General features: G+C 54.6%; 7 protein-coding genes across 7 annotated transcripts; 2 read left to right on the forward strand and 5 right to left on the reverse strand.

Annotated features, from left to right (window-relative positions):
• The first annotated feature begins 93 nt into the window (after positions 1-93).
• Positions 94-646, forward strand: P168DRAFT_330165 (uncharacterized protein). The gene has a single exon (XM_024841549.1). The coding sequence runs from the start codon at positions 366-368 to the stop codon at positions 567-569; it is 204 nt and encodes a 67-aa protein (XP_024689459.1). The 5' UTR covers positions 94-365; the 3' UTR covers positions 570-646.
• A 63-nt stretch (positions 647-709) lies between these two features.
• Positions 710-1,121, reverse strand: P168DRAFT_66089 (uncharacterized protein). The gene has a single exon (XM_024842084.1). The coding sequence runs from the start codon at positions 1,028-1,030 to the stop codon at positions 818-820; it is 213 nt and encodes a 70-aa protein (XP_024689460.1). The 5' UTR covers positions 1,031-1,121; the 3' UTR covers positions 710-817.
• On the reverse strand, positions 1,122-2,210 carry P168DRAFT_66088 (uncharacterized protein). Its single transcript, XM_024842083.1, has one exon. It carries the CDS (start codon positions 2,125-2,127, stop codon positions 1,213-1,215), a length of 915 nt encoding a protein of 304 aa, XP_024689461.1. The 5' UTR covers positions 2,128-2,210; the 3' UTR covers positions 1,122-1,212.
• Positions 2,211-2,413: 203 nt separating this feature from the next.
• Positions 2,414-5,012, forward strand: P168DRAFT_293254 (uncharacterized protein). Its single transcript, XM_024837770.1, has one exon. It carries the CDS (start codon positions 2,710-2,712, stop codon positions 4,831-4,833), a length of 2,124 nt encoding a protein of 707 aa, XP_024689462.1. The 5' UTR covers positions 2,414-2,709; the 3' UTR covers positions 4,834-5,012.
• A 144-nt stretch (positions 5,013-5,156) lies between these two features.
• P168DRAFT_330168 (peptide alpha-N-acetyltransferase complex A subunit ARD1) lies at positions 5,157-6,014 on the reverse strand (the record flags this gene model as incomplete). Its single annotated transcript, XM_024841550.1, has 2 exons — positions 5,157-5,536; positions 5,645-6,014. 2 exons carry the CDS (start codon positions 6,012-6,014, stop codon positions 5,157-5,159), a joined length of 750 nt encoding a protein of 249 aa, XP_024689463.1.
• A 379-nt stretch (positions 6,015-6,393) lies between these two features.
• Positions 6,394-8,524, reverse strand: P168DRAFT_66131 (arylsulfotransferase family protein). The gene is made up of 3 exons (XM_024842085.1): positions 7,836-8,524; positions 6,648-7,775; positions 6,394-6,599 (listed from the first exon to the last, which is right to left on the reverse strand). The coding sequence occupies exons 1-3, from the start codon at positions 8,214-8,216 to the stop codon at positions 6,438-6,440; spliced, it is 1,671 nt and encodes a 556-aa protein (XP_024689464.1). The 5' UTR covers positions 8,217-8,524; the 3' UTR covers positions 6,394-6,437.
• Positions 8,525-9,275: 751 nt separating this feature from the next.
• Positions 9,276-13,412, reverse strand: P168DRAFT_243418 (uncharacterized protein; the record flags this gene model as incomplete). Its single annotated transcript, XM_024833861.1, has 4 exons — positions 9,276-10,011; positions 10,140-10,189; positions 10,292-10,614; positions 11,435-13,412. The coding sequence occupies 4 exons, from the start codon at positions 13,410-13,412 to the stop codon at positions 9,276-9,278; spliced, it is 3,087 nt and encodes a 1,028-aa protein (XP_024689465.1).
• Between the last annotated feature and the right edge of the window lie 560 nt (positions 13,413-13,972).

Below are 13,972 nucleotides of genomic sequence, written 5' to 3' on the forward strand. Positions count from 1 at the left end.
TACCTCCCATCTTGCCACCGGCCGAGGTTTCTTCCTTCCGGGTATGACCTGGCTTGTTTGCTTTTTCTCTTTTCACTGGTTGGCGCGCCACATCTGTACAATCTACCTACCAGCAGGTTTACCATCCGACTGGTCAGTTTTTTTCTTTTTTCTTTTATTGATTCAAAAGCTTATCGAGTATAGGCTATTCTTATGAGACCGTCGGATCGGTCAGAATTACGCAGTGGAATTGAGGGATCCGAATGGAATGGCTACCGGGGCGTGACTGACATGCGGTCCCGCCGTTCATGCGTCCGCTTCTACAGGTCTTTCCCGGGAGACGAGTGCCAGCACATCGGTCGATCTCAAACTTTTGGGAGTGATGTATGGCAGAATTAGTGCATGCTTCCATGTGCTATCACGAGTTACTTGCTTTGATCTTTGTATTTGTTTTCTATCGCTACGATGCACAGTGGGCGACGGGCTTGAGGCGGATGGGCTGGATGGCAGAGACTGAGGCTGACTTGCCGGAGTGGTGGACAGTGGCTGTGGCAGTGAAACGTGTACCTGGAGTGTGGGGATGGTATTGAGGGTAACCTTACGCTATGGGGAGTCAGAGCGATGTGTTGCTAGCAATCTCGACAGGAATGGAATGATTTGATTTAGGGTGCTATACTGTAAACGTGATGTATAACAACTTTCTCCCTAGCTATCTATGTATCTATCTATGGATGGGATCACACCAATAAAACACTATTTCCCAAGTTAGCCAATGACAAAACAGTCAAGGTGCAAATGACGATAAAGTGAAGGGGGGTCTCCTCAGGTCTTTTCAGTTTCAATATGGGTCATCATCCAAACCAAGACCCACGCCATCCCACCGCGGTACTATCACACTCACAGCCCCGTCAACAACCCCCCAGCAAACCAAACCTGCACTCCCCAAAACCGACCCCAGATTCCACATCTCCGCAAGACGACAACGACAACGACAACAAAACAACACCCCTCCCCCTCCCCTTACCCCACAGGAGATAAAGGAACCATCCATCCAATGTCATCTTCCCCTACCCTCACTACCTCATCCTTGCTCCTCTTTCCATCCAACTCTCCTCTCTCCACCTCTCAATCTCTCTTTCTCTCACCCACTCTCTCACACTATCTCTCTCTCTCCCAAACCCAACAAAACAACCCACGAAAATGTCCGCCACAGCCATTAGTTTCCGAAATTCCTCATAGAAAAAGCGGACCGAAAACTCCAGTATGTGGCTGGTCTGTTCGTGCTTCTCGTTCCGAACGTCTGACTAATCCTCGTCTATCAATTCTATCATTCATCCGTCCACCAACCCAGAGATGGATAGATGATGAGGGAGAAGGACAGGCGGAGGGAGAAAGGGCTGAACGGGTAAGAAGGGAGAACAGTTCACTTTTTTTGTACACATGGATCTTCCCAGGACGGGACCGGTGGTCTTGTAGGTTGTGTCCTTTGCCTTTTACGTTAAGCATGTGTTTGGAATTTTTCCTTTTTTTCGGGAGAGAGATTGACAGTTGAGAGTGAGTATAGAGAGTAGAGAAAAAGAAAAGTATCGAGAAGAGAGGACTCCGGAAAGAAGATATGAAGACAAAGTAACAAGGGCGGTTCATTCTCGACTGGATAGTGGTTTTGGGAGAGCGGCGCGTTGCGCTGCGTTGCGTTGCGGTGCGTGTGGAGAAGGGATTCTGGAAGGGGTTTGAAGAACGGTCGGTTTGGGGTTGTTGGGTTGTTGGGTTTGTTGACGTTTGAGTTGTGTATGATGTGAGTAGTACCTTCGGCTTTGTGGGAAGTGTGGTTTCTTGGTCTTTGCTGTCTGACCTTTTACCAGGTTTGGCATCTTTGGAGAGGTTGGAGGGGAGGTGAGGGGTGTAGTGGGATGGATGGGATGGGACTTGCCTGTGTATTCTGTGGGGTTGTATTAGTGCTCGAGAGTCAGCTAAATATTGGTATAGTGAAGTGAGATCTGTGGTGGATGTGGCAGACGCATGAGTTGCCAGGTTGTATGGGTGAGGATATTCTGATAGAGATGGAGATGGAGATGGAGACGATTTGAGTAGTTTGTTAGTCTGTTGGATCGCGCTAACCGGACTGGGACTATGCCTAAGGTGTCGCATTGAGTCTTGAGAGGACGCTTGAACAGCCTCGTTAGTCTCTCACTGTAGAATAGTATATACCCCCTAATTGATATCAATAGATCCTGATTTATATATATTGAATATTATGCATGTATACTGATATACGTATACCTGTCGTATGTAGTAATGAAATCACCTGACATAACAATAGCTTATCAGCCACCAACCAATCAGACAGCCGCCCTCTGACAAAGCCACCGCCGCCTGAGGCACCCGCGGGCTCAGCTTCATCTTCAACTTCATCTCCGCCTCTGCTGACGCTCTTCGTTCTCCATCCTGACGCAATTTGCTGCTCGTCGACTGCTTAACGCCCAAGACTCGGTACCTTAGTTTAGTCTCCACCGTTCTCGTGCCTGACCACTGACGAACCCATTTGGGTGGATTCCCCATAATCCTGTTGCCTTCCGATCAGCGCGTGGGTGCGTGCGTGCGTGCATCCGGGAAACGGATGTGATGTCCTCGTCATAAGCACGGTGGACGACCGTTGATTACCCTAGGTTGCCATTTCCGCCACTCTATATTGTCATATCCCCAACACCACGGATACCCCTTCCTCCCGCGATGGATCCCGAGGAGGCTCCGCCGCCGCCATACTCCGCCGTTGACCCGTTACTAGCCCAACCCCGTCGAACTCCGTCTGCATTGGCGGAGGTGAATCCGCTTCGTCTGCGTGGTGGAAATCTCCCCTCGCCACCCTCTCTATCCAGTCCTGGGGTCGGGACTGGCTCCGCCGCGACCGCACGTCATCGGCCCGCGAACTTCTCCTCCGCGGCGGATTACTTTGTAGAACGACCCGTCCCCACGGTGGATGAGGAGAAGCCGGTCCTGGAGCACCATTTAACCATTTACCCTCGGAGTCAGGCCAAGGACTTTCCCCGTCGACCGCGATGCTGGAATACGCGATCGGATGACATCGCCCAGCAGGACTGGGACATGTTCCTCAGATACCTGTTCCCGCCGCACCTTGGGCCTGCCTCCGTGTCCGGCCAGCTGCCGCGACAGTTACGGGCGGAGATCCAGCGCGATCGAAAGGACCGGCCGCAGGAGACGGACGAGCAGCGACGGATGCGAATATCAGCGGTCGTGACGGAGTGGAACCACTACTTCTTCGAGCCGCGAGCGGCTCGTCTTGTTTATATCTACGTGACTGACCCTCAATCCGGCCCGGTCTCTCCCCTCTGTCCGAAGTGCTATCCCGCGGCCACGAGGGCATCTCAGGAGAACCGGACGGCTCTGGTCCCGCAGGCTGGGCGCGGTCGTCCTCCTTCCAGCCCCGGGCCGTACACGATCCCCAGACAGCTCCCCGCATTTTCTCCGGTCGGCAATTTTCCCCATGCTCATGCCTACCCGCATCCACGGATGCCTCCATCGCCGTATGCGCCATACAGTGGCCCCGCGTTTTACGGGTACGCGAACGCCCCCGCCGCGCCCATGCATGGGTATCCCTACCAGCCGCAGCGGCCACAGCCGTATCCATACAACTGGCCTTCTCCTCAGCAGTCGAAGGAAGACTCCAAGAAAGGCCCGCTAGGCTGGATGACGTCGCTCGTATCCCAGGCGCAGAAGTACGGCGAACGCATCGGCGAGCAGGCGGCGCAATACGGCGACCATATCAGCGCGCAGGCGCAGCACTACGGCCGACAGGTCGAAGAGCAGGCCATGGCGCACGGTCGCTGGATCGAGGAGCAAGCTGGGCTTCAGGGTCGAAAGGTGGATAATCCGTACCCGGGGTATAACTACCCGCAGTCCGACTACGACGCTCGCCTCCAGGCATACTATGCCAGCCTCTACGGCTACCGGTATCCTGAGCCAGGGCGCGCCACCGTAGCTCCCGCTGAACCGGCGGAAGCCATCGCTGTCGAGACCCCTGTAGAAAGCACCCCTAGCCAGCGAGCCATAACCGCACCACCACCAGCATCACCACTAGAACGCCCTCGTCGCAACTCCACAGACTCCACCTCATCAGATACATCCCTCTCATCCATCGACTCCTTCTCCACGACCTCCGACCTAAGCAGCTCCGACCTCGCAACCGTGCGCGCACAGCTCCTCTCCCTCGACGAGCACCACGGCCGCGATCTCCACGACGCAGCCGTCGACCTCCGCCGGCAGCTCGACACCCTCCGCCAGTCCCGACAACAAACCCGACAACCTCCACCTCGCAACCACTGGCGCAGATGGGACTCGCCCGAGCAACACCAGCGCAGCGCCGCAGACAGACGAGCAATAAAAGAAGAGACACGAGCGACACGGAAAGCCTTCCGGGACGTACTCCGACGCGCAAGGACAGAGCAGCGCGAACGACGGAGGATGAAGCACGCGCGACGACGTCAGGAGCGCCGTTCTCAAGCAAAAGACGAGGGAGAAGTCCCGCTCGACCAGCGGGTGCAGAACCTTGAGCTGGATACGAACCGCGAGAGCAGGTCTACAGTGCAGTCGTTTGCATCGTTTCCGTCGAGACGGTCCGGGGCGGAGTCGGAGGTTAGTGATATCAGTTCGGTGGATACGCCTAGTTCGGGGTCTTCTCATGTGGAGGGCAGTACGAGGTCTTCTCGTGTTGAGGGCACGGTGTCTCATGCTGTAGGCAGTACGGAAGTCAAGGAGAGCAGCACAGATGTCAAGTCGGGGAATAAAGAAAACCAGCACCCGACTGAGCAGCAGCGGGACAAGAAGCAGAGGGGGTAGTTGGAGGGGTCCTGTTTTTGCTTGTTATGGGTTAGCACATTGCTTGTTTTAACCACTAACTCATGGTGTTTGAGCAATTGGCTCACGGTGTTAGAGATTCGGATGCATGTATTAGCTAGGTTTAGGGATTGGTTTTTACTATTTATTAGGTTGATTACAGCGTGTTTTGAATGACGAAAGACATAGCTCTGTTGTTACTTGTATATCTACTCCGTCTACTCCGTAGTCTCATGTACATCATAGACATCCTACCCAGACATAGCAATTGAAAAGAAACGAGTAAACCATGAATGGAGTAGATTTGATAAAATAAGACAGAAAAATCAAACAGCCTGACTCTCATTCTTCTCCACCAAATCCCCCACCCCCAACCCCCTCCCAACCTTAACCTTAACCATCTTCTCCTCCTCCTTCCCATCCTCCTTCTTCCCCAACTCGCCCACCTCCCCGCCCTCATCCCCCTCCTTCTCATCACTCTGCGCCCGCAACCGATCCTGCCTCTCGATCTCCTCCCAATCAAGCCACTGGCCCGACAGATCCATGCGCATCGCGTAGGCGTCCTCCCCGTCCGCATAGTACTTGTTCTCGACGTCTTCAACCTGGAAGCCCAGCGTGTCGCGGTACAGGCGCAGCGCAGCGGTGTTGGAGACGCGCACGTGCAGCGAGACGTAGCTTGCGCGGTGGGATTCGGACATTGCTCTTTCTATATATCACCATCACCATCACATTAGTAACATGTTTCACTGTGTGTTATATGCTCATGTTCCGAAGGAACAAAAACGAAGGGAAGAAGAAGGGAGGGGGAACTAACGAGCCATCCTCATCAACCTCTCCGCGATCCCCAGCCGTCTATGCGTCCTCATCACACTCAAACTCGTAATATGCCCATGCTGCTTCCCGTCCGTGGGCTCCTCCTCCATTTTAGCAAGCACGTAGCCTACGACCTTGGGGTATTGGCCTGAGAGGTCGGGTTGGCCGCTAGCCCCGCTGCCGGTAGTCCGGGTGTAGCCATTCTTGGGGCGGACGACAGCGACGAAGCTCAGCTGCGGCCAGGTGAGGGCGTGGTAGAGGTAGTATTTTAGGAAGTAGTTCTCGGGGAGGTTGGTGATGTTGCAGGTTTGGATGGAGGGGAGGAGGTCGATGTAGGAGGGGTAGGAGGTTAGGGGGACGATGTCGACCATTTTTCTTTCTTTTTGGGGGGGTTTCCGGGGGAGATGTTTGGAGGAGTGTTTGGGGGTTGTGTTTGGTTCGTTTCTGTAGGCTCGAGTCGGTGTCGTGGTTGACTCAATTGTCGAATATGAGTGTCAACTGTCGAGACAGTAGGTATGGTGGTATGGTGTGGTGAAATTCCATGTGTATGATGTGATGTGGTAATCAGCCGCTAACTGTTTTGGTGTTATGCTCGGTGTATCGGTGCATAACTCCCGATCGGGTTAGTGAGATTGTCTGGACTACATCATTTACTGATCTGGGCTATACTTAGATAAGGATATGGTATACTATAGGATAGTATAGTACTATAGAATATGGTATAGTACTATAGATATAGTACTAGTTATAGACGGTAGTTACTGAATAATATAGTACAGTACTAATGGAGGGTATCAAACTCTATCATACACAGATCGTCCACACCTCGTCCCCAGGATCAATATTCGTCGCTTTGCCTTCCAGACTGCAGCCAGCACTACCCCCAATCCACATGCTGCCAGCAATGTGTGCTGCAGGTTCGCCTGCGATGGACCGCTGAACGTAACGTGTGGTGTCTATCCAGTTAGTATTTCTTCAATACTCACAATAGTACAGGGACTTACCTCGTCTGCAGTATTGAACACCCGTGTCATTCCCAATGTCTCCCCCTCCTGGTCTACCGCTACCATGCGAAGATAGTGTCCCTCGGCTTCATCGGGCACCACGATACTCGTCTCAAACCCCTCCTTGGAGGTATATCCCACCAACTCAAACTCCCCACTCGCGGCATCGCTGCGGCTCGCCCGCTGCATCACCCAGCCGATCACGTCCGTCGCCCCGTTCCAGCTCACGTACACCGTCCGACTCTGCCCGTCCATCACCACGTCCGGCGGCGTGGACGGCCGTCCCACCCACATCGCTTTCTGCGCGCGGTAGGACTTGATCCAGCCGAACCAGAAGAACATGGATGGCCCCCAGTGCGCATCGCACAGCACTTCGCCGTCGGCGCTGAACTCGGTGTACGCCGAGGGCTTGCCCCAGCCGACGAACACGTTCCCTGTGCGGGGTAAGACCTGCACGTTGCCCTGCGAGTGGCTGCTGAAGTGGCCTGGGCTCTCGTAGGTGTGGAGGGTCCTGGCGGTCCAGTTCTCGAAGTCCAGCTCGATCATGTAGGCCCGCGAGAAGTCGGCTGTCTGAAGGTGCTCGTGTGCCCCGTTGTCCAGCAACGTGATGACATTGTCTGACAGCCACCGGGCGTCGTGCTGCCAGGTGAATTCGGTGGCGGAACCGTCCGATAGGTCTTTGAACATGTTGCGCTTGCCACCTAGGATCCAGAGAACATCCCCTGACGGGCTGATGCACGTCACCGTGTGTATGTATCGCGAGGACACGAGATAATTCCCGTGAGCGTCCTTGGCGATGCTGTTGATGTGAAAGTAGTCGAAGGCTTTGCCGGCCGTCGGGCCCGTGCCTTTCTCCTCGGCGCGTTCAAAGTACGTTTCCTCGACGGCGTAGTGGTCGCGTGCGCGCCATTCAAACAGGAGCTCGCCGGTTTCGATGTTGATCTCCTGGAAGAGGCCGTCGTACACCCATCCATCTTCGGGGCCGCCCACAGCAGATAAGTCCATGGGACAGATTTCGTAGATCGTCATGAGGGCGGTTCCTTGGTCGGTGATTTTGAAATCGTGGACATCACCGGAGTAGCCATTGGCGGCGGAGACGACGTGAGCCACCTCGTAGGAGGAATTGAGCTGTGATGTTAGATTTGGAAACCAAACGTGCTAAAAAAGAGAAAAAAAATGAAAACAAACCATATAGTATGAACCAATGCCCCGCGTCCCATCATCATCACCAGTGAAAAAGGTCAAATAATTCTGACCCTTGTAATGCTGCACATTCAAATCCATCACCATTCCGAACTTATTATCAATCCAGACCAGATTCCCCCGGTTATCATAGATCAACGGCCCCGGTTCGGGGTAGAAACGCCCCCGCGGACTCAACAGCACATAGCCATCTTCGCAGCGGGGATCCCACTGGAGCACGTTGACCTCAGGAGCCTGTTGATCAAACGAGACATGCTTCAGGGTGGGGTGGGCGCCAAAGACGCCCATCTCATACCACCAGCTATGCCATGAGAACGCCGAAGCCAGCAGCGGCAGAAAGGCCCAGTAGAGGAGGATATGGGCCATTTAGGAGGGGGAACGCACGAGACTCGATAGGAACAACCAGCCCATCGAGATGACGTTAAGAAGTATGCCGAAGGAGACAATGAATGGGGTAGAGGATAGGTGGGTAAAAGTAGAAAGGGAAAGAAAGATTTTCCGAAGAGATAAAATAACGTAAGATAAGAATTAGAATTAAAGAATTAAGACGGAAAACGAACCCAGGAGTTCAGGAGACGGGACGGAGTGGTTCCATAAAACAGGATATACAGGACCGATTTTATTACCCATTAGCATGGAAGCACAGAGAAGGACGGGGGAACGACCCTATCTGAGGACTCGAGGGGCAAAGTGCCGGCGAGTACAGTGGAGATAGCCCACATCGTGACAGCAGTTCCTGCATAGCTCTACCGTAAACCAGAGTCCCATCTATCCCAAATCCATGGGCGGATATGACAGGGCAGGAAAAGGTGACGAAGTGCCAAGAGGGTGGAAACCACACACGTGGGGAGGGCTAGGAAGAAGGCCAATCAAGCCGTCCACATAAGTTGATTAACCTGACGATCGGTGGAGAGCGAGCGCTTGATATACATTGGCATCCCTTATTTATCCCGATGGTTGTATATGCGGATGTGCTGGAGGTATGGGATGTCTTGAAGGCGTGTCTGTTCTGCCATTGTGCAGGATATCCATGGTAATGGGATCTTCCATGGTCAGAATGATTCTGGGTCAGCCAGAGTCGGGACAATCAAAGGATGTGCCGAGCAGGAAGGGGGAGAAAGTGGAGGAGGAAGTGGAGCGGAAAATGGAGAGAAGTGGAGATGAAGTCGAACCAAGTTAGTGTGATTAGCTAATTATCCTTATACATCTTTTGGCTTCACTAGTATACAGTATACAGTATACTACAAGTACTTTAGATGGATTGATAATTTCTAGCCTGGACTCTAAAGATTATAGTAGATCTGATCTGCATGCGCTGATTAGATTCACAACTCTCAAAACTGATCTCATACTACATGACGGGATATCGTGTACAGTATGTACTACATACTCTGTAGTAGATGGATATATGAAGTATATACAAAGCTAACCCTTCCTCGACCTCTTCTTCCTCCCTCCAACCTCCTCCTTTACACTCTCCTCAACTCTCCCTCTCTTCTGCTTCTCCTCTTTCATGTCCCCCTTCTTCTCCTCACCCAAACACCCCCTATCAACAGAAACCAACCCCTCCCCTCCCTCACTCACAAACCCAGAAAGCTCAATATGCCTTAACACAAACGCCACCTTCTCAATATTTGTACACAACACCACCTCTTCTTTCCCATCCTCAACCCCCCAAAGCAACCTCCCCCTTAAAAACTGCACAGCCTCCCACAACCCCTCATACTCCTTAACATTATACTTCAGCGCCAACTCCCCTCCAAGACGCTTATAACAGCTCTTCCGCCTCTGCACTCTCTCCTTACTCTCTCTCGCCAATTCACTCCTCAAACGAGGAACCTCCCCCATACACAACCACAGATACACATCATCGCTGAAAAATGGGATTCCCCCTCCTTTATTGTGGGCCGTCACGGCAGAGAGTATGAGTGAGGCCGTTGCGATGCCCACCCCGCGGAGGGGGTTTATTAACTCTGTTAGGCTTGTTTGGGGGAATTGTCCTTCTGGATTTGGGTTTTTGCTGCCGTGTGCGGGTTTGTTTTGTTGAGAGAGGTTTTTTCCAGGTAATGCAGCTAGTGCTGCTCTCGTGGCTTGCTCGACTGTTTTGTCGGGGTTGCTTTTGATCATGCCTAGTAGAGCGGGTCGGTGGACGCCCCGTTGTCTGTGTAGTTGTTAGGTATCGCATCGCACATACATACATACAAACATATCAATAGATTCATGTATATAGCATGTATAAATCGAACAGTTCCAAAGGGGATGAAGGGGAATAAGGGGAAAGGAACATACAATTTCCACTCCATCAACCTCACAAGATCATCCTTGGTCAGACACCTCCCCTCAGGTCCCTTCTTCTTCTTCTCCTTCTTCAAATCATTCATCTTCGCCTTCTTCACCCTCCCCTTCACCATCTCATCCTCCGGATCCTCACCCAAATCAACATCACCATCACCAACATCATCCATCCACCCAGACCCAGATACATCAACACCAACAAGCTCATACCTCCACCGATCCAACTCCCCCAACCCCTCCATGATACCCTCAATCAAATGGTTCTGCTCTTCCTTACCCTTACCCTGATCCTTACCCTTACACTTACTCTCCTGCTCTTCCTCCATAGAGATACTCTTCGTCTTCTTCCCTCCCCTCCTCCCACCCTCAGCAAGCTTCTGACGCGTAGCAGCTTCCCACGTCATAGGGTACAAACTAAGGAGGCGCGTGAACGTTTCCAGGGTTATGCTTTGGGGGGTATAGGGTGATTCTTCTTCTTCTTCTTCTTCTTCTTCTTCCTCACTGCCATCCCCATCCCCATCCCCATCTCTATCTTCATCACCTGGTTCTTTTTCAATCGCTTCTTGTAACTTGTGATCATCCTCTTTGTGTTCCTCCTTTTGGCTTTCTTTCTGGCTCTTCTGGCGCGTGGAAGATAAGGCCGTGGTCGATCGTCTCGTTACCGCCATTCTGTTGTTGGTTGATTGGATGGATGGATGGATAGAGTAGGTATCTGTGTGTACTGAGTCGTCGCGAATTAAGGTGGAAGGGTCCGCAATCTAGGTAAGTAATTAATATCTGTATTTAGCTTGGCAGTAATGCCGTTATGCTCCGCCGCTAACATACACACATACATGCACACATACAAAGTACTTCGTAAAAAATACCTATTACTCCATACTTCCTACTACGTACAAATCAATGACTACATATAATATGCAGTGTCATAACAGGTACAGCGCATCATGTACTTCATTGCCTCAATCCATATCCATAACCATATCCATAGAATAAAATAAAAATAAAGCCATCCCGAATCGCTCGCCAGTACAAATAATGAATAAAAAAGAACCATCCGAAACATTGACCCTCAAGATCACCGGTTCCAGGTGCTCCGTGGGTCGCAAAGAGAAGAAGAGAAGAGAGAGTACCACATTACAACAGAGGCGTCTAGCCCTCGATTCAAGAGGGGAGAATGATGAATGAAGAGTGAAGAATGAAGAATGAAAAAGACGGAGAAAATCTAAGTTATGACTGGTCCGGCTTGCGACGGTCCTCCTTTTTGCCCTTGCTCGGACTCGTGTCTGGACTGACGAAGCTCACCCGTTTCTCGTCCTTGTTCCGCTGCATCGGGACGAGGGAGGATGGCACCAGTCGGCCTTTCCCCCGCGAGCCACCCCGCGCTAACGATCGGGACAGCGATGCAGGGGGATGCGCGGCGGCACTGGCCATGGGATCCGTCTTGGGCGGGTCTGTCGTCGCGGTCGACGTAGCCGCCTCCTCGTCCTCCACGTCCACGTGACTGAACTCGTCGTCGTGGTCGCCTGCCTCCGACGAACTAGGCCCCGGACTCTCCGAGTCGGACGCCACCCCGTAATCGTCATCGTCGCTGACGAGACTGGGGGCCTGCGTCGACTCCATCGTGTTGGGACTCAGGTTCGCCGTCCGATCCATGCTGTCCGCGTCCCGCAGCGCATCGCCCGGGCCCGGGTTCGCCAGCGGCGGGGGCCCATACGACGGATAGGAGGGTCCGGGTCGCGTCGGGGTGAGGGTTTCCAGCGGAGTCGGATGGCTGGGCGGATCGACGCCTTTCCGGCTGCCGGGCCGTCGGGACATCGTCTGCGAGACCGTCGTGCGCATCGGCTGGCGGCCGACCCCGGCGCCCGGCGGCGGCGGGCCGGAATTCCCGACCGTGTGAGGGGTGGATTGTTCGGGTTCGCTGTCGGACTCGCCCTCGTCCGATGGATAGACGCTCAAATCGACCGTAGTCTTGGCCTCCCCCACCAATCGATCGAGGTCCAGCCCCACGCCCCGATGGCGCATCAAAGACGACAGGTGAGGGGTGTCGGGCGATCCCAAGAACGTGTGCGGTGACAGCCCCTCCGTGGTGGCCGGCGTCGTCGATTTGGCCGGAACAGACGGACCCGTCGGCCGCGGTGTTTCCACCGCCGACGACATCGAACGACCCGGCGTGAGGGGCTCGATACCATGGGCCGACCGAATCAACGGATGGACGTACCCCGGCGTTGTAGTAGGGGCAGTAGTAGTAGGCGTCTCGCTCTTGACCCCCACCGCGGCACCCGCCTCATCCACCTCGACCGTCTCGCCGGACGCCATGGCGGCCGCGTCGTGGCTGGCAAAGTTCCGGCCGTGGGCGATGCGGCAGTGGTTGATGAAGCCTTGCGTGCTCGAGAAGTTGTCGCGCCGACAGTCTAGGCAGACGAGCTTGACCATGATACCGTCCGACTTCCGGCGGATGATCATGGGTCCCGCTTTCTCCTTGGGGGCGGGATAGCCATTCGGCAGCGACTGGAGTTTCGAGATGCTGGAGCCGCGCTGGGGGCGCGACTTGCCGGCCAGGGCGCCCAGGTCGCCCGGGTTGCCACGGGTGGAGCGACCCTCCACCGGCGTGGCCCCGGCGGCACTGGCGGACAGCAGCGGCGTGGCGGGATCGGGTTCCCCTCCGTCGAAGCGGGCATCGGGCAGGAGCCATCGCGCGTAGTGTCGGGTGTAGGGACCGTCGGTGACGCCCCAGGGGGCCGGGGACAGCGGCGCGGGACCATTTCCAGGCGCATAGACCGCCATCCCCGTCCCACTGCTGACGGACTGCGACAAACCCCCGAGTTGCGCGCTGGGGTAGGGGATCTCAGCGCATCGGCGCAACTGCTCCAACGCGACTTGACACTTGGCGATCTCCTGGTCAATCAACCGTAGCTCGTTATGCTTCAAGAGGACCTCGAGACTGAGCTGCGCGCCCAGGGTGTCGCGCAGTCGGTCGACGTCGACCTGGCCCGATCGGGGCGCCTGTTCCGTGGCGAGCGACTGGGAGGGGCGATGGGTGGGAGACGGCGGGGTCTGCACGGGGGCGGTTGGGTCGCTAGTGGGGGAGGGGGAGGGGGAGGGGGCGCAATGCGTGACGAGGGCGGGGTCTGGGGGTGAGTTGTCGACGCGCAGCTTGGATGCGACCGGGGCGTCGCGACCGGTGGCGTCGTGGGTGGAATCCGAGCGCTTGCGCTTCAAGGGCGGCAAGGGAAGGTTGTTGGCGCAGGGCGGCGAGGTGGCGAACATCTTGAAATCCTCGGGCCTCACCTTGTTGACCCCGATCGTAGAGTACCAAGGGAGCAGACGAAACATGCCATGCGAGAGGGGGGAGTAAGATTCGGGATGAGGAATATTGTTGGGAGAGACGACGGAGAGATTAGAAGCCACGGGGAACCGGGCGCTCTGACGTCGGAGGGGGCAACTAGGGGAGGAAGGAGGACTGGGGCATGTAAAGCGATCTGGGCACGGATGTGAGGGAATGGATCTGAGGAAACGGGGAAGAGCGATGGGGTGTGGAGGTGGAGAGTCGAGGGAAATTAGGGGGGGGGAGTAGGTGTTGCCGATCGGACCCAGGGGTTTGCGAGGAAGAAACCAGTGTATTAGATGTATTAGGTTAGGTGGAAGTGTGTTGGGGGAGTGTGTTGGGGGAGTGGTGTAGGTGGTGTAGGGGGGAAGTTGTTAGAGAGGGAGAGACAAAGAAGGGAGAAGGGGGAGGGAGAGGGAGAGGGAGAGGGAGGAGGAGAAGAAGGAAGAAGAAAGTAGAGGAAGAGGAAGAACAGGGAGAGAGAGAGAGAGAACCAAGGATG

Source organism: Aspergillus campestris (genome assembly GCF_002847485.1).
Source record: "Aspergillus campestris IBT 28561 chromosome Unknown P168scaffold_13, whole genome shotgun sequence".
Taxonomy (NCBI): domain Eukaryota; kingdom Fungi; phylum Ascomycota; class Eurotiomycetes; order Eurotiales; family Aspergillaceae; genus Aspergillus; species Aspergillus campestris.